The sequence below is a fragment of the Heteronotia binoei genome, chromosome 7 (assembly GCF_032191835.1).
Source record: "Heteronotia binoei isolate CCM8104 ecotype False Entrance Well chromosome 7, APGP_CSIRO_Hbin_v1, whole genome shotgun sequence".
In the NCBI taxonomy this organism is placed as follows: Eukaryota; Metazoa; Chordata; class Lepidosauria; order Squamata; family Gekkonidae; genus Heteronotia; species Heteronotia binoei.
This window is the reverse complement of record NC_083229.1, coordinates 7,492,863-7,512,869: the sequence shown is the minus strand read 5'-3', so window position 1 is coordinate 7,512,869 and position 20,007 is coordinate 7,492,863. Positions and strand designations below refer to the sequence as shown.

General features: G+C 48.2%; 1 protein-coding gene across 1 annotated transcript in view; it reads left to right on the top strand.

The window, feature by feature from the left end:
• Window positions 1-20,007, top strand: part of LOC132574833 (adhesion G protein-coupled receptor B1-like) — a 249,685-nt gene that overhangs the window by 101,612 nt on the left and 128,066 nt on the right. The window contains exon 3 of the mRNA XM_060243064.1: window positions 15,028-15,135. Coding sequence (XP_060099047.1) covers window positions 15,028-15,135 — 108 coding nt within the window. The remainder of the gene's footprint in view (window positions 1-15,027; window positions 15,136-20,007) is intronic.

The following is a 20,007-nucleotide window of genomic DNA, read 5'->3' as shown; positions in this document are numbered from 1 at the left end:
TCTCACAAAAAAAAAGGGGAAATAACCAAAACAGACGGATGGAAATCTTCCTCATGCCACTGTGGAGTCATAGGAGAAAGTAATTTAAAAAGTATGATGGGAGTAAGGTTTTCTTACGACAATTGGAATTCAGTAAGCATATTGGATGGTGGCTGAGGATGGTGGAAGACAGGAGGGCCTGGTGGGACTTTGTCCAGGGGGTCGCAAAGAGTCGGACTCGACTGTGCGACTGTACAACAACAACAACAAGCATGTTAAGGTAGATGCTGAGCTGATCTAATTTAGTACACCTTCCGGAGATGTCCGGGGGGTGTGGCACATGCGAACGAATTGTGCTAATGATCCCTGGCACCTCTTTTTTCTACAAAAGGACCCCTGGTTGTAGGTGTGAAGGTCAAGGTAGTCCCCCTGTGCAAGCACCAGTCGTTTCCGACTCTGGGGTGACGTTGCTTTCACAAGGTTTTCACATCAGACTTTTTACGGGGTGGTTTGCCATTGCCTTCCCCAGTCATCTACACTTTCCCCCAAGCAAGCTGGGGACTCGTTTCACCGACCTCGGAAGGATGGAAGGCTGAGTCAACCTTGGGCCGGCTACCTGAATCCAGCTTCTGCCGGAATCAAACTCAGGTCGTGAGCAGAGAGTTCAGACCGCAGTACTGCTGCTTTGCTACTCTGCGCCAAGGGGCCACTCAGTTAGTGAGGGGTGGGGAATAAATCCAGTTGCGTTGCTTCTTCTTCTTTGTAGTTTGAACGTAGCAAATGTTTATGCAGGAGTTACCGGGCTCAATTTAAGATATTGGCCATCACGTACAAAACCCTTAATGGCCTTGAATTTTCGTATCTGGGAGTTTGCCTCTCCTCCTGTGTTCCACCACAACAGCTTCACTCGTCGACCTGCAGATTGGCAAAATCAACCACTGGCCATGCAGGTGCCTTCTCGGTTGTGGCCCCCTTGCGGCATGACCTGCCTGAGGAGGTCAGGAAGGCTCCCATTGTCGTCATAAGAACATAAGGACATAACAGAAGCCATGTTGGATCAGGCCAACGGCCCATCCAGTCCAACACTCTGTGTCACACAGTGGCAAAAAAAATTTGTATATACACACACACACTGGCTAATAGCCACTGATGGACCAGTGCTCCATATTTTTATCTAAATCCCTCTTGAAGGTGGCTACACTTGTGGCCGCCACCACTTCCTGTGGCAGTGAATTCCACATGTTAATCACCCTTTGGGTGGAGAAGGACCTCCTTTTATCCGTTTTAACCTGTCTGCTCAGCAGTTTCATCGAATGCCCACGAGCTCTTGTATTGTGAGAAAGGGAGAAAAGGACTTCTTTCTCTACTTTCTCCATCCCACGCATTATCTTGTAAACCTCTATCATGTCACCCCGCAGTCGACGTTTCTCCAAGCTAAAGAGCCCCAAGCGTTTTAACTTTTCTTCATAGGGAAAGTGCTCCAGCCCTTTAATCATTCTAGTTGCCCTTTTCTGGACTTTCTCCAATGCTATAATATCCTTTTTGAGGTGCGGCGACCAGAACTGCACACAGTATTCCAAATGAGACCGCACCATCGATTTATACAGGGGCATTATGATACTGGCTGATTTGTTTTCAGTTCCCTTCCTAATAATTCCCAGCATGGCATTGGCCTTTTTTATTGCAAACGCACACTGCCTTGACATTTTCCTCGTGCAAACCAGCCAAACTGAACCGATTCAAGAGGGTTTTTCTATGTAAGCTGTCTACTTGCAGTGTGCTAAATGATTCACAAAGTTTCTGGGACTGTGGTCTGTAGGGATGTGTGAAGCTTGCTGAGACAAGGTCCTGTTATAGAATTTTGCATCGTTTAAAGCATTACGTTGTTACTTAGGCTTTGCGTCAGTTCTGCTTTCAGACTTCTGGTTGGCTCTGCAACTCTAATCGCTAGCAGATTGATCCTTGACTACTCCATCCATCGACAGTATGGACAGATTCTGTGTAATCCTCCCGTGATAATAGCCATATCCTTCTAGTGAAGAAGATAAGAAGATACTGGATTTATATCCCACCCTACACTCTGAATCTCAGAGCGTCACAGTCTCCTCTCCTTCCCCGCCCCCTCTAACAACAGACACCCTGTGAGGTGGGTGGGGCTGAGAGAGCTTTTCACAGCAGCTGCCCTTTCAAGGACAACTCCTACGAGAGCCATGGCTGACCCAAGGCCATTCCAGCAGGTGCAAGTGGAGGAGCAGGGAATCAAACCTGGTTCTCCCAGATAAGAGAGCTCTGGCTGACCCAAGGCCATTCCAGCAGGTGCAAGTGGAGGAGTGGGGAATCAAACCCGGTTCTCCCAGATAAGAGAGCTACGGCTGACCCAAGGCCATTCCAGCAGGTGCAAGTGGAGGAGTGGGGAATCAAACCCAGTTCTCCCAGATAAGAGAGCTCTGGATGACCCAAGGCCATTCCAGCAGCTGCAAATATGGAGCAGAGGTCCATCAGTGGCTATTAGCCACAGTGTGTGTGTATATATAATTTTTTTTTTGCCACTGTGTGACACAGAGTGTTGGACTGGATGGGCCATTGGCCTGATCCAACATGGCTTCTCTTATGTTCTTAAGTGGAGGAGTGGGGAATCAAACCCGGTTCTCCCAGATAAGAGAGCTCTGGCTGACCCAAGACCATTCCAGCAGCTGCAAGTGGAGGAGTGGGGAATCCAACCCGGTTCTCCCAGATAAGAGAGCTATGCCTGTCCCAAGTCCATTCCAGCAGGTGCAAGTGGAGGAGCGGGGAATCAAACTCAGTTCTCCCAGATAAAAGTCCGCGCACTTAACCACGACACCAAACTGGCTCTCATGAGATGTTCTTGGCCTGTCAAATTAATCCTTTGGTACCAATCCAATAGATGGCAAAGGTCCAAGTGATAAAGGTGGACAGATGGAGACAGACGGATGGACAGATGGGATAGACGGATGGACAGATAGCGGAATCAGAATACAATAAAATCTATGAACAGGTTTTCATGCCAAGGAACTTCCAAGCCAGTAAAATTCATAGACTAACCAAATAAACAGACACAAACATCGCTCTGGCGAAGTTCAAAGAAGGCAAGGTGACAAAGAGACGGGGAAGTTGATAGATGCTCTCATCACTGCATACAAATGTAAGATCCTGTGTATTTTCAAAGGCAAAAAGTCATCTGCCCCAAGGCTACTGGAATTACTCTTTATTGCAGAGGGAGGACAGAATTGCTTCTGGTTTTAACAGCATCCCCACTCCCCCCACCCCCCTGACTGGTTCTTGTCTCTGAATGCAGCCAAGTTTGCTAATGGTGATCTGTCAGAACCTGTGTTTAATGTAATCTCTGTTTATTGCATGTTGGAGACGAGAAGAACCCCGGTGGCTACTTCTTTACTAATTCAGACAAGAATGCCTTTACCGTCTATTGGATTGGAACCAAGCAGGGTTGCCAATCCCCAGGTGGTGGCAGGGGATCCCCGGATTGGGGGCCCTCCCCCCGCTTCAGGGTCATCAGAAAGCCGGGGGGGGGGAGGGAAATGTCTGCTGGGCACTCTATTATACTCTATGGAGACCGATTTCCATAGGGTATAATGTAGAATTGATCTGTGGGTGTCTGGAGCTCTGGGGGGCTGTTTTTTGGGGGTAAAGGCACCAAATTTCAGCGTAGCATCCAGCGCCTCTCCTCAAAACACCCTCCGATTTTCAAAAAGATTGGACCAGGCGGTCCAATTCTATGAGCCCCAAAAGAAGGCGCCCCTCTCCTTCATTATTTCCAGATGAAGGTGTTTAAAAGGCATGTGGTCCCTTTAAATGTGATGGCCAGAACTCCCTTTGGAGTTCAATCGTGCTTGTCACACCCTTGCTCCTGGCTCCACCCCCAAAGTCTCCTGGCTCCACCCCCAAAGTCCCCAGATATTTCTTGAATTGGACTTGGCAACCGTATCCTGGATGATGGTAGAAACCATGGAAGAGGGACAGTTTATGAACACACGAAGCTGCCTTCTGCTGAATCAGACCCTCAGTCCATCAAAGTCAGTATGTTCTACTCAGACAGACGGCGGTTCTCCAGGAGCTCAAGCTGAGGTTTTTCATGCCTCTTTGCCGGAACCCTTTTTAGCTGGGGATGATTATTATTTTTTGCTATTATTTGTTTATTTATATTCTGCCCATTCCCCCATGGGGGGCTCAGAGCGGACGACAGCAAATAGAAATAAAATCACAATAAAATCATAATAAAACCGATGGCAACATCCATCAAAGTGCAGCAAGGTGATTCAGCAAGATGACACGACAGGAAGGCGGCGTAGCACAAAACAGTACCGCAATACAGCATCACACTACAGTAGTGCAGTAGAGCAGCACAGCAGTAGGGGGGGAGGCCAGCCAATCGATAAATAGATGCCCTCTGCCTCATGCAAAGTTCTGGCCCTGGTAGAGGCAAGCCGGGGATTGAACCTGGGACCTTCTGCTTACCAAGCAGATGCTCTACCACTGAGCCACAGCCCCATTCATGGCTCTCCAAGGTCTCAAGCTGAGGTTTTTCACGCCTACTTGCCTGGACCTTTTTTAGTTGGAGATGCTGGGAATTGAACCTGGGACCTTCTGCTTACCGAGCAGATGCTCTACCACTGAGCCACAGCCCCATTCATTGGTCTCCAGGGTCTCAAGCTGAGGTTTCTCACGTCTACTTGCCTGGACCCTTTTTAGTTGGACATGCCGGGGATTGAACCTGGGACCTTCTGCTTCCCAAGCAGATGCTCTGCCATTGAGCCACAGCCCCATTCATGGCTCTCCAGGGTCTCAAGCTGAGGTTAGTCATGCCTTTTTGCCTGGACCCTTTTTAGTTGGAGATGCCGGGGATTGAACCTGGGACCTTCTGCTTACCAAGCAGATGTTCTACCACTGAGCCGCAGCCCTATTCATGGCTCTCCAGGGGCTCAAGCTGAGGTTATTCATGCCTATTTGCCTGGACCCTTTTTAGTTTGAGATGCCGGCGACTGAACCTGGAACCTTCTGCTTACCAAGCAGATGCTCTACCACTGAGCCACAGCCCTATTCATGGCTCTCCAGGGGCTCAAGCTGAGGTTATTCATGCCTATTTGCCTGGACCCTTTTTAGTTGGAGATGCCGGGGATTGAACTTGGGACCTTCTGCTTCCCAAGCAGATGCTCTACCACTGAGCCACAGCCCCATTCATGGCTCTCCAGGGGCTCAAGCTGAGGTTATTCATGCCTATTTGCCTGGACCGCTTTCAGTTGGAGATGCCGGGGATTGAACCTGGGACCTTCTGCTTCCCAAGCAGATGCTCTACCACTGAGCCACAGCCCCATTCATGGCTCTCCAGGGGCTCAAGCTGAGGTTATTCATGCCTATTTGCCTGGACCCTTTTTAGTTGGAGATGCCAGGGACTGAACCTGGAACCTTCTGCTTACCAAACAGATGCTCTACCACTGAGCCGCAGCCCTATTCATGGCTCTCCAGGGGCTCAAGCTGAGGTTATTCATGCCTATTTGCCTGGACCCTTTTTAGTTGGAGATGCCGGGGATTGAACCTGGGACCTTCTGCTTACCAAGCAGATGCTCTACCACTGAGGCACTATCCTCCCCAAGTACCTAGCACCTAGGGCTCTGAAGCTGGAGAGTGCGCTTGCCAGCCGTTCTGCATCTGAGAGAATGCCAGCTCTTTCCTGAATAAATCTGAGATGTCAACATGCTGTCTGGCCCAGTGGCCCAGTCTGTCAGCGCTCGAGGGTTTCGTGTAACAGCGCGCCACTGAACGGCTGTGCCTGTTGCCTCCAGCCTTCCTTTATTCTTTGAAAGCGACATCGTCAAGGGAGCGAAACTGACAGGATGCCGCACCACCTAGCAAAAGCAACGGCTGGCACTTCAGATTCAGGCGCAGTACGCCTCAGGCTCCCCTCTCCTCTTTCCAAAGGCGTGCTCCTTCCTTCCGTTGCAAAGCCTGGATCCGGAGTAACTCCACATTTCTGTAAATCATAGATCAGGGCTTCACCGTGCACCTTTTGGGGAACAACAGAAAATTTTGTGCATTCATTCAGATGTAGGATCGCTGAGTCCAATTCAAGAAATACCTGGGGACGGAAATGTTGGAAATGTAAAAACCACGAGGGTTCTTTTTTTCATACGTGGTGGACTTGTGAAAAAGCGAAAAAGTTTTGGCAGATGATACAACAAGAAATCTCTAAAATTTTGGGATGTGACTTTAAGAAAGTTCCAGAGACTTTTCTGCTAGGACTACAAATAGAAAAATTCCAAAAGAAGGTAGGACTTTAATTGGGTATTTGCTCTCAGCTGCTAGGACATTGTATGCGCAGTTGTGGAAGCAAGAAAAAATACCAGAGAAATGGGACTGGATTGTGAAAGTTTTATCGTGGAGTGAGATGGACAAGCTAACAAGAACTTTAAGAGACTATGATTTGGATTTGTTTAAAAAGGAGTGGAAGAAATTTAGAGAATACATAGAGCAAGAGTGGAATGTAAAAAGACATTGGACAATTTTTTAATGTGAATGGGAGAAAAGAAAGACATTGATTTTTGATTGGTTAGGGGTGCCTTTTTAATTGAACTTAAGTATATAACTTCGGCGGAAGTCTAGTAATGGAGGGAGGGGGGGTTGAAAATATCATATGGGTTAGAGATAGTAAGGACATAAATTAAATATTGTAACCATATGTTATTAATAAAATTGTTTAAAACAAAAAGAAATACCTGGGGACTTTGGGGGTGGAGCCAGGAGACTTTGGGGGCAGAGCCAGAGCAAGGATGTGAGAAGCACAATTGAACTCCAAAGGGAGTTCTGGTCATCACGTTTAAAGGGACCGCACACCTTTTAAATGCCTTCCCTCCACTGGAAATAAGGAAGGATAGGGGCACCTTATTTGGGGACTCATAGAATTGGACCCCGTGGCCCAATCTTTGTGAAATTTGGAGGGTCTTTTGAGGAAAGATTTTGTTTGCTATGCTGTAAATTTGGTCCCTCTATCTCAAAAAAAACCCCTGCCCCCCCCCCGAGCCACAGATACCCACAGATCAATTCTCCATTATTCTGTATGGAAATGGGTCTCCATAGGGAACAATGGAGTGCCCAGCAGACATTTCCTTCCTCTCCTCCCCCCCCGCTTTCTGATGACCCTGAAGCAGGGGGAAGGCCTGCAAACTGGAGGATCCCCTGCCCCCACCTGGGGATTGGCAACCCTATTCAGACGTTCGCAGGGCCCTCGCTGCCAGATGCAAGGCAGACCACCGAGCCCTGAGTCCCTCCGCATCCTGGAGCCTGAAGATCGGAGCGGTTTCTTGGCGTGCTTCGGCACCGTGTGCCATTGGTGATGCTTTAAAGCGGCTTCCAAATAGCCGCTTCCCAGAAAGGGTATCTGCCTTGGTGAATCAGACTTCAGGGAATGATTGCGTTTAACGTTTCTGCTGTTCTTTTAGGCTTGCCAATCCCCAGGTCTCCACAGGGGGCTTTTGCAGGCTCCTTCCGGCCCCCAGTCGGATGCTGGGGGGAAGCCCCGCCCCAACTGTAGAGCCAGGGTTATTATTATTACTTTAAATTTCTATCCCGCCCTCTCCGCAAGCGGACTCGGGGCGGCTGACAGCATTCATATTCACAAGTTAAAACCAGTAAAAACCCAATAAACCGTAATTACGATTTAAGATTTTCAAAACATTTCGTGCTGCTGTATCGCTACGAAACAGTTCGGTCTTACAGGAACCTGCGGAAAGTGGAAAGATCCCGCAGGGCCCTTACGGCCTCCGGGAGAGCAGTCCACAATTCTGGTGCTGCCACCGAGAAGGCCCTAGCTCGCGTCGAAGGCAACCCAGCCTCCTTTGGCCCAGGGATGGACAGTAAATTTTTTTGTCCCTGAATGTGGTGCTCTCTGGGGAACATGCGGAGAAAGGCGGTCCCGTAGATAGGCCCTTGACCATAGAGGGCTTTAAAGGTCAATACCAACACCTTGAAACGGACTCGGAACACAATAGGTAGCCGGCGCAGCTCTTTCAGCACTGGCTGAATGTGCTCCCGTCGAGGGCGTCCCATTAACAGCCGTGCCGCAGCGTTCTGCACTAGCTGTAGTTTCCGAGTCAGCGTCAAGGAAAGGTTGAAGGATCTGGGCGTGTTTAGCCTGGAGAGGAGGCAGCTGAGAGGTGATATGACCGCCATCTTCAAGGACTGTCATCTAGAGCAGGGGTGTTTAACGGTAGCTCTCCAGATGCTTTTTTGCCTACAACTCCCATCAACCCCAGCCATTGGCCATGCGGGCTGGGGGTGCAACCGAGAAGGCCCTAGCTTGCGTCGAATGCAACCTAGCCTCCTTTGGTCCAGGCCCCACTAACAGCCATGCTGCGGCTTTAACATGACCTCAGTTTAAGCTAAACACATGACTTCCATTTCCCAGGATCCCTTCCCTTTTGCTGCAAGCCACAGGGTGGAGCCACCGGCTTCAGGGTACCAAGCACTCAGGGCCAATTAGAGGCTGGTGGGTTAGGAAAAGGAGTGTTTCTCTCCTAGGCTTTTTCTGCACTAACCTTGCTTTGCGGCAGGCTTCCGTTTCTGTCCAGAGCGAGCGAGCGATTCCGCACCAGCTGCTCCGCGCCGCCATTTTGCTCTGGAGCAACTCGCGATTTGGCGAGCAGCAATAGAAACCTGTTTTTTTTGGGGGGGGGGGGGTTCCCGTTGCTGCACGCCAAGTCGCAGGTTGCCCCGGAGCAAAATGGTGCGGAATCGCTAGCTCGCTCCTGACAGAAACAGAAGCCTGCCGCGGAGCAAGGTTAGTGCGGAAAAAGCCCTGGTCTGAAGCCTTCTGACAACTTGCTGAGGCCAGGAGTGGCAGTGACCCCAGGGTCAGCGAGGATACTTTGGAACCCTGGTGGACATGGCCGGACCATCCCAGGAGGGAATGCCTCGAGAGTCTTCACCACGACTCTTTGCAACCTCGTGGACCAAGTCATGACAAGCCCTCCTGTCTTCTACCATCCTCTGAAGTCTGCTCAAATTCGTGTTAGTTACATCAGCAACGCTGTCCAGCCGTCTCATCTTTTGCTGTCCCCTTCTTCTTCTGCCTTCTGTCTTTCCCAGCATCAGGGTCTTCTCCAGGGAGTGCTCCCTTCTCATTGGGTGGCCAAAATATTTGAGCTTCAGCATCTGACCTTCCAGGGAACAGTCTGGGTTGATTTCCCTTAGGACTGACTGATTGGATCTTCTTGCAGTCCAAGGGACTCTCAAGAGTCTACTCCAGCACCACAGCTCAAAAGCATCTATTCTTCTGCGCTCGGCCTTCTTTATGCTCCAGTTCTCACAGCCATACATTACTACTGGGAACACTATCGCCTTAACTATATGGACTTTTGTTGGCAGGGTGATGTCTTTCGCAGCATCAGGGTCTTCTCCAGAGAGTGCTCCCTTCTCATTTGGTGGCCAAAGTATTTGAACTTGAGCTTCAGCATCTGACCTTCCAGGGAACAGTCAGCATTGATTTCCCTTAGGACTGACTGATTTGATGTTCTTGCAGTCCAAGGGACTCTTGAGAGCCTTCACCACCACAGCTGGAAAGCATCTATTCTTCTGCGCTCAGCCTTCATTATGGTCCAGCTCTCACAGCCATACATTACTACTGGGAATACCATTGCTTTGACTATACAGACTCTACTTGATGTCTCTACTTTTTATTATACTGCCTGGGTTCGCCGTAGCTGTTCTCCCAAGGAGCAAACGTCTTTTAATTTCATGGCTACAGTCACCATCTGCAGTGATCTTGGATCCCAGAAATGTGAAGTCTGTCACGACTTCCATGTCTTCCCCTTCTATTTGCCAAGGTGTGATGGGGCCGGATGCCATGATCTTAGTTTTTTTGATGTTGAGTTTCAAGCCTACTTTTGTGCTCTTCTCTTTCACCCTCAACAAGAGGTTCTTTAGGTCCCCCTCACTTTCTGCTACTAGAGTGGTATCATCTGTATATCTGAGGTTGTCGATGTTTTTCCTGGCAATCTTAATTCCGGCTTGGACTTCATCCAGGCCAGCATTCCGCACGATGTACTCTGCAATTAAATAAGCAGGGTGACAATATACATCCTTGTCGAACTCCTTTTCCTATTCTAAACCGATCAGTTGTTCCATATCCCATTCTGACCGTTGCTGCTTATACAGGTTTCTCAGGAGACATGTGAGATGGACTGGTACTCCCATCTCTAGACAGGCCCTTGACCATAGAGGGTTTTAATGGTCAATACCAACACCTTGAAACGGACTCGGAACACAATAGGTAGCCAGTGCAGCTCTTTCAGCACTGGCTGAACGTGCTCCCGCCAAGGGCGTCCCATTAACAGCCATGCCGCAGCATTCTGCACTAGCTGTAGTTTCCGAGTCAGCGTCAAGGGCAGCCCCTATGAGGAAAGGCTGAAGGAGCTGGGCATGTTTAGCCTGGAGAGGAGGTGGCTGAGAGGTGATATGACCGCCATCTTCAAGTACTTGAAGGACTGTCATCTAGAGCAGGGGTGGCCAATGGTAGCTCTCCAGATGTTTTTTGCCTACAACTCCCATCAACCCGTCATTGGCCGTGCTGGCTGCGGCTGATGGGAGTTGTAGGCAAAAAACATCTGGAGAGTTACCGTTGGCCACCCCTGATCTAGAGGATGGTGTGGAATTGTTTTCTGTGGCCCCAGAAGGTTCGACCAGAACCAGTGGGTTGAAATTAAACCAAAAGAGATTCCAGCTCTACATTAGGAAGAACTGTTAGAGCGGTTCCTCAGTGGAACAGGCTTCCTTGGGAGGTGGTGGGCTCTCCTTCCTTGGAGGTTTTTAAACAGAGGCTAGATGGCCGTCTGACAGCAATGAAGAGATTTGGGGTAGGTATTTGTGAGTCTCCTGCATTGTACAGGGGGTTGGACTAGATGACCCTGGAGGTCCCTTCCAACTCTATGATTCTGTTATCTTGGGTGATGGGTGGATCTCAGGAGGGGGCTTTCGAGGTCAGAAAGAGGCCTGCCTCTGGTGAATTTTGTCCTGCTCGGCTTCAGCGAGCAAGAAAGAGGGCAGCTGAGCCCCGGATGTCAGTAGGGGAGTGGAAAGCAATCACAGAACTCATTAAGCACCAGGATTCATCGCAAGGAGCATCTCATCAAGTGAAGCTCAGGAACCAAACGTGGATTGGCAGACGGGTCTTGTTGCCTGCTGAGCCGGTGCGCTGGGATTTGCTGCTGACGTCAGCAAGAAGCCACCCCGGGACACTCCGGGAACAAGAAGCTCTATAGAGCTGATGGGTAGATAGAATTTTGAATGGCTTCTCCCAGCTGGAGACAGATAGCAGTGGTTAAAAGAATCGATGGGGCTTTGGAAGAAAGAGACCATCACTTGTGGTGGGTGTAGTCTTTTCATGCATGCTCTGGCAGCCAAATTTTGGGGAGACTGGTGTTTTTTTCAAAAGCTGCTAAAACCGGTTTGGCCAGACACAACAATGTGAAAAGGGAAGAATCATCATGGGAAATGATTCTTGTCTCAAGTAGGGTTGCCAATCCCCAGGTGGGGGCAGGAGATCCCCCAGTTTGGAGGCCCTCTCCCTGCTTCAGGGTCACCAGAAAGGGCGGGGGGGGGGGAAGGAAATGTCTGCTGGGCACTCCGTTATTTCCTATGGAGTCCGATTCCCATAGGGTATAATGGAGAATTGATCTGCAGGTCGGGGGGGGGGGCTGTTTTTTGAGGCAAAAGCATCAAATTTTCAGCACAACATCTGGTGGCTCTCCTCAAAATACCCTCCAAGTTTCAAAAAGATTGGACCAGGGGGGCCAATTCTATGAGCCCCCAAAGAAGGTGCCCCGATCCTTCATTATTTCCAACGGAGGGAAGGCATTTAAAAGGCGTGCGGTCCCTTTAAATGTGATGGCCAGAACTCCCTTTGGAGTTCAGTCATGCTTGTCACACCCTTGCTCCAAACTACACCCCAATGTCTCCGGACTCCACCCCCCCCCCAAAGTCTCCTGGCTCCTCCCCCAAAGTCCCCAGATATTTCTTGAATTGGACTTGGCAACCCTAGAATTCAAATCACTTAAGAACATAAGAAAAGCCATGTTAGATCAGGCCAATGGCCCATCCAGTCCAACACTCTGTGTCACACAGTGGCAAAAAAAAAATTATATATATACACACACACACACACACACACACACTGTGGCTAATAGCCACTGATGGACCTCTGCGCCATATTTTTATCTAAACCCCTCTTGAAGGTGGCTATACTTCTGGCCGCCACCACCTCCTGTGGCAGTGAATTCCACATGTTAATCACCCTTTGCGTGGAGAAGTACTTCCTTTTATCCGTTTTAACCTGTCTGCTCAGCAATTTCATCGAATGCCCACGAGTTCTTGTATTGTGAAAAAGGGAGAAAAGTACTTCTTTCTCTGCTTTCTACATCCCATGCATTATCTTGTAAACCTCTATCATGTCACCCCGCAGTCGACGTTTCTCCAAGCTAAAGAGTCCCAAGCGTTTCAACCTTTCTTCATAGGGAAAGTGTTCCAGCCCCTTAATCATTCTAGTTGCCCTTTTCTGGATTTTCTCCAATGCTATAATATCTTTTTTTAGGTGCGGTGACCAGAACTGCACACAGTACTCCAAATGAGACCGCACCGTCGATTTATACAGGGGCATTATGATACTGGCTGATTTGTTTTCAATTCCCTTCCTAATAATTCCCAGCATGGCGTTGGCCTTTTTTATTGCAAACGCAAACTGTCTTGACATTTTCAGTGAGTTCTCTACCACGACCCCAAGATCTCTCTCTTGGTCAGTCTCTGCCAGTTCACACCCCATCAACTTGTATTTGTAGCTGGGATTCTTGGCCCCAATGTGCATTACTTTGCACTTGCACTTCACAAATGTATGGACAGAATTCAAACCCCATCAGATATGAGGCTTTATGCATCACACCAGGAGTTTGAAAAATCTAATGAGGAAGACGCAGGTAGGGTTGCCAATTTCTAGGTGTTCAACAGTAAGAAAGAGAACCACAGAACGCCTAGGTTCATATCCAAAAATAAACCGTGGTCAAATAACTAACAAATTCTCATTATTTATTGGAAGGTATTCACGCAGTACAAAGCAGTAATAATCAGTCAATGCACAAATTACAATGAATTGCTATATATCGAAACATGTCCAGTCCAATAAATTTGTCCAGTCCAATAAAGTGCTTGTGCTGTGTTGTTTGTCTATTAACAAACTGAATTCTGGACACCCCAAAACCACCTCTGACATTTTTTGGCAGCATGGGCACCACATTGAAGACCCCTCTTCTAATACATCTAATACATCATCCCGGTGGTTTGTGCTTCCCCCCCTCCTTTCTTTCTTTCTTTTTTTTTTTTGAGCAGGAATGCACAGGAACTCAGTTCCGGCTGGGCTGATGTCAGGGGGTGTGGCCTTATATGCAAATAAGTTTCTGCCGGGCTTTTTCTACAAAAAAAAGCCCTGTGTGAAACCATGGTGATGTCAGGGGGTGTGGCTAATATGCCAATGAGTTCCTGCTGGGCTTTTTCTATGACAAAACCTGTGTGAAACAATGGTGACACCAAGGGGTGTGGCCTAATCTTCAAATGAGCTCTTGCAGGGGGTTTTCTACCCCAAAAAGCCCTATGTGGAACAATGATGATGTTGGGGGTGTGGCTAATATGCCAATGAGTTCCTGCTGGACTTCTTCTATGAAAAAAAAACTGTGTGAAACAATGGTGACATCAGAGGGTGTGGCCTAATATTCAAATGAGCTCTTGCTGGGGGTTTTCTACCAAAAAAAAGCCCTACGTGGAACAATGATGATGTTGGGGGTGTGACCTAATATGCAAATACGTTCCTGCAGGGCTTTCCCTACAAGAAAGCCCAGGGTGGAACGATGGTGGTATCAGGGGGTGTGGTCTAATATTCAAATGTGTTCTTGCTGGGCTTTTACTACCAAAAATGCTCCGGCATTGACACATGTAACTTGGAAACACCAGAATTTCCCAGAGCACAGTTTGTAAAAAAGGTGACGTAGGCCAAGTTTTTTTAAAAAAACAAAAAAACAAAATGGGGCATCTGACGCCTGATGGCTTATGGAGAAGCTTAGATGAAAAACCAAAGTTCGTGAAACCTGCTGTGCCGTTAGGTCCTGGATTCATTTCAAGGCGTCCGTGTTCACTGTTAAAGCCTTTTACTTTCTGGAACCTGTACGATCTGTATTCTTGGTGCTTGGGGGGCAGTGTATGTTTCTACAACTTCTTCTTCGAACTTTCTATGCTTGTAGTCTTCTTGCAGCAGTGAATCTCATGGGTTAATGAGCGGGGAATGATCCGTGTAGCGCTGGACGTCGCTGCTTGTCACGTTGTATGCATTCTCTGGTTTGCCAAACCGTCCTCTTGCAATCAGGTGGGCAGCCACGTCGGTCTGAACGGGGCTTTTTCTGTAGTAGGAACTCTTTTGCATATTAGCCCACACCCCCTGTTGTAGCCAATCCTCCTGGAGCTTGCAATAGGCCCTGTACTAAGAGCCCCGTACGCTCTTGGGGGATTGGCTACATCAGGGGGGCGTGGCTAGGGATTCCTGCTGTTAAAAAAAATGCTCTGGGTCTGGAGCAATAGAATAAAGTTTGAGTCCAGTGGCCCCTTTAAGACCAACAAAGTTTTAATTCCGAGTATAAGCTTGCCTGTGCGTCAGTTCCAGCTGGCTTGGCGTCAGGGGGTGTGGCGTAATATGCAAATGAGTCTCTGCTGGGCTTGTTTCTACAACCCCCCCTGCCGTGCAGGCACACTGCGTCAGACGCCATTATATCTTCCACTGTGCGCGCAACAGTGTCCTCGCACACGCTCCTGCACTGAATGAAACTTTGTTGGTCTTAAAGGGGCCGCTGTGCTTCGCCTTCCTTCGTTCTCTTGTAACGTCGCTGTGCTTTCTTTTGCATTGGTTTGGTCTTGTTTTTAAAGACCTTGCGGAATAAACGGTTGCCTTATTCAACCTGCCTCCCCACGTTTTTTTTTTCTCCCTAGCTAATGCACATTATAATTCCCGGAGCCAATCGCTGAGGTCCACCGATAACCGAAAGCGGGACGACGGGGACGAATTACAGCAATATGGGTACCCTGCGCCTCAAATAGGTAAGAGGCTGTCTGATTTTTTTCTTCCCATGTGGGTACGGGGCAGAAAGGAAAAATGGCAGTTACCGTATTCAGCACCTGTGTTCAGTTCTTCTTCAGCCGGGATCGAACTAGGCACCGCAGCGATTGTGGATCTCCGTTTAAAAATATGAAATACAGCTGAGTGGAGCGTAGGGTTGGCGCGAGTCCAATTCAAGAAATATCTGGGGACTTTGCGGGTGGAGCCAGGAGACATTGGGGGTGGAGCCAGGAGGCAGTAGGGGTGGAGCCAAGATCAAGGCTGTGACAAGCATAATTGAACTCCAAAGGGAGTTCTGGCCATCACATTTAAAGGGACTGAACACCTTTTCAATGCCTTCCTTCCATAGGAAATAATGAAGGATAGAGGCACCTTCTTTTGGGGCACATAGAATTGGACCCCCTGGTCCAATCTTTTTGAAACTTGGAGGGTATTTTGGGGAGAAGCACCAGATGCTACGCTGCAAATTTGGGGCCTCTACTTCAAAAAAACAGCCCCCCCCCAGAGCCCCAGAAACCCGTGGATCCATTCTCCATTATTTCCTATGGGAATACATCTCCATAGGGAATAACAAGAGTTCCCAGCAGACATTTCCCTCCCCTCCCCCCGCTTTCTGATGACCCTGAAGCGGGGGGAGGGTCTCCAAACCGGGAGATCCCCTGCCCCCACCTGGGGATTGGCAACCCTAGTGGAGCAGTGGTTTTGGTTAGAGCTATGTAGGGATGGGGAAAATCCTTTTATCCTTCATGGAAAAGGAAAGGTCCCCTGTGCAAGCACCAGTCGTTTCCAACTTCTGGGGTGAGGTTGTTTTCACAACATTTTCACGGCTGACGTTTTACAGGGTGGTTTGACATTGCCTTCCCCAGTCTTTTACACTTTCCCCCCAGCAAGCTGGGTACTCATTTTACCGACCTTGGAAGGATGGAAGGCTGAGTTGACCTGGAGCCGGTTACCTGAACCAGCTTTCGCTGGGATCGAACTCGGGTCGTGAGCAGAGCTTAGGACTGCAGTACTGCAGCTTTAACACTCTGCACCATGGGGCTCTTCATCCTTCATGACTGACTAGTAAAAATGGATGCCACCACTCTGAGTTTGGTGTAGCGGTGAAGTGTGCGGACTCTTATCTGGGAGAACCGGGTTTGATTCCCCACTCCTCCACTTGCAGCTGCTGGAATGGCCTTGGGTCAGCCATAGCTCTGGCAGAGGTTGTCCTTGAAAGGGCAGCTGCTGTGAGAGCCCTCTCAGCCCCACCCACCTCACAGGGTGTCTGTTGTGGGGGGAGGAGATATAGGAGATTGTAAGCCACCCTGAGTTTCTGATTCAGAGAGAAGGGCAGGGTATAAATCTGCAGTCTTCTTCTGTTGGGCTTTGTAGGGGGAAAAATGACAGATATTTTGCCTGCCTTTTTTTCTCCTTTAAAAACCTATAATATTGTGTGTTGGTGGCACTTAGTGAACCCCCATCAGGGTATAATGGAGTGCTCGGGAGACATTTCCTGCTTTCTGATGAACCTAAAGTGGGGAGAAGGTCTCCAAACCAGAGAATCCCCTGCCTCTACCTGGGGATTGTAACAAAAAAAAAAGGGATCACAGTAAATGGGATAGGCAATAGAAGTTAAACAACTACAGTGATGGCAAACAAGGAATATAATAGCCATTCAAAAACTTTCATATATTTTAATGCTCAACGTTTTGAATTTTACAAACTTCAGGTCATAATGAAAATCCAATTTAAACATCCATTCGTATGTTTCCTATTGCAAATTAGGCATCCTTCACGTTATACTAGAGGTCCAATATTAACATTTCCGTATTGCAAAAAAAGGTCTATGAGCGCCCAGATAGAGGCCCATTTCATCAGTAGACTTCCTCGGGAGTAATGCCTTGCTGTGTTTTTCCAGGAGTAACAGCTGCTAGTACTGACCGATGTTCATAACTCTCCTTATCACATCTTTGCTCTCAGTCTGGAAGACACCAAGATGATGACAGCACAAGATAGCACACAGCTGAATGGAAATAAAAATCCGAAGGCTTATATTTCAGTGGAAAACTTACCACTACAAGACACTTAAGTGTGTCCATTTTTCATAGAGGAGCTAGAGCCAGTTCAGACTGATACTTTCAACCAGATGCTTTACTTCTATGGCCTACCTGGGGATTGGGCAACCTATTTTCCACCCTGACAGGGTGCTGGGAGGCGAATGGCGGCGGGGCGGGCACTGGGAGGTGAATGGAGGTGAGCGGCCACGGGGAGGGGAGAGCAGCGGCCATGGGGAGAGGGGGCATCTCATGGTGCCCTAGGGTTGCCAAGTCCAATTCAAGAAATATCTGGGGACTTTGGGGATGGAGCCAGGAGACTTTGGGGGTGGAGCCAGGAGACATTAGGGGAGAGCCGTCCGGAGAGCCGCTACCGTTCTGCGAGATCTCCAGGTCCCGCCCAGACATGGTTAGGCCCAATATTAATCAGTTAAACTGCTACTGCTGTGGATTTTTTGAGGAAACGTGTCCTACACATTCGACCAAGGGTAGAATTCTAGCAGGAGCTCTTTTGCATATTAGGCCACACACACCCAATGTAGCCAATCCTCCAAGAGCTTACCGAAAAGAGCCTTGTAAGCTCTTGGAGGATTGGCTACATCAGGGGTGTGTGGCCTAATATGCAATAGAGCTCCTGCTAGAATCCCCACCCCCCTGCATTCGACTAAGTATCTGCTTGCAAGTAATGGATTTAGATTTCCTTTTAGCGACATTTATTGTGTGAAGCTTGGAGGCAGGCTAGAGAATTGGGATGTCCCATGCCGAATTAAGCCAGCTGCAGTTTTCCTTGGAAAAAAGAGCCGTTTCATGTATTGCCAGACAAAGTATATGGTTTGTAAATAATGTACAAGGCATGTTGGGGGGGGGGGGAGGGGTTTGTACACGGAAAAGCTGTTCAGGGTGAAAAAAACCAGGCCTTTGCACGTAACAAGAAAGATCGACTGCTTTTTAATCACTTAATCAGTTTTCATGTTTCTCAAATCTTCGTTATAGCTCTGTAAGTGGAAGAACGCTATTGGTGTGTGTGTCTGTTTCTTTACTTGTCTTTTGTGCGCTACTGTGAACAGTGCCATCGTTGTTAAGATGCTAGCCACTCCCCCCTGCTAGCAGCCCTATTTCTGTGTGTGATTCCAATCAATTAACAGAGAACCCGTGATGTCCTCGTAAGTTGTCTCGGTGTGCATTTTGTGTCTATGTGCATTTTAGCATAGACATCCACTGTCACATCTATTTGAAAACTATCCGGTCCCCTTTGGATTTTGAAAATTCAATACGGGCCCACCCAAGGGTGAGAGAGAGTTTCCGACATCCTTGAGGGATTTTACATATGTAGAAAAAACATAATTTTGTGAACTATTGAGGGAGAAAAAAAGGAAAGACCTTTTTAAAAAGCCTGATGAGGACTACGCAAGCTGCAAGATGGAGAACCTGTTGAGAACGCTTGAAGGACTGTTGAGGGCAGCTAAGAATCAATTTTAAAAAGGAAGAAGACAGAGGATATTAACCTGCTGAACCTCTGAGAGATTAGAGAATCCAGGAAGGGGAAGTACAGGGAAGGTGGGGATCCCAAATTCTCTACCCCGCCCCCCCGCCCCCTACTTGAAGAACACACTTTTTAAAACTTTTCCTGCATATGAAAACTCCTTAAATGAATGGCTTGACTTTTTAATATTTTCCTTTAACACCTCCCTCCCCACCCTCATATACATATCATACTACAGCCACAGTAGCTAATGTATTTATTTTATTCTGGATCAATAAAGAAGACGATGCTCTTGAAAAAAAAATCCACAATATGGGAACTTTGGGTGGGCATAGCTGAGCAGGCTGGGTGGGTGGAATGAAATTGTGTCCGTCTATCCGACACACACGCAGGGGTGGGATTCTAGCAGGAGTTCCTTTGCAGATTAGGCCGCACCTCCTTGATGTAGCCAATCCTTCAAGAGCTTCCAAAAAAGGATCGGCTACATCAGGGTGTGTGGCCTAATATGCAAAGGGGCTCCTACTAGAATCCCACCCCTGCATACACGTATTCCAACGTCCCTCCCACAAGGTCGAGTTAGCCTACGTGGTTGCTTCCCTTCTTTTTTTATGCTCACAACAACCCTGCAATGTAGGTTAAACACAGAGAGAGTGACCGGCCCGAGGCCAGAGAAGGGGATTCATGGTAGAGTGACTTGGAGTTCTTAGAGTGAAGTTGAAGATAGAAATCATTCAATTAATGAATAAATAAAGAAGAAAGCATCGCATTCCTGACAGGATCCAGTAAAAAGTAAGCACTCATAAGCCACTTCTCTTACATGGGTTTCCATGATGCACCAAAACAGGGGTGGCCAAACTCTGGCTCGGGAGCCACATGTGGCTCTTTCACACACATTGTGTGGCTCTCAAAGCCCCCCACCCCACCCCTTCGGCCAGCTTGACAAAGGCATTTGTCTCTTTAAATCACTTTTCCAAGCCAAGCCATCTGGCAGCTTGGAGAAGGCATTTAAAGTTAAAGTTGCTTTCTTTCCACCTTTCGTACAACCCTTCCTACCTGTCTTGTGACTCACAGATGTCTGACATTTATTCTACATGACTCTTATGTTAAGTAAGTTTGGCCAGATAGGACCTTTGTAGGGTGAGAGTCGGAGAGACTTAAAAAGGACGTGCTGTCATGGGCAGAGTGCTACATTAGAGGGAGGAGGTCTAAGTCACTGCAGGTTGCTTTTCTTCTAGCCTCACCTCCCTTGCAGGGTTGTTGTGATGTTAAAACCCAGGAAGAAGGCGATATAATAATAATAATAATAATAATAATAATAATAATAATAATAATAA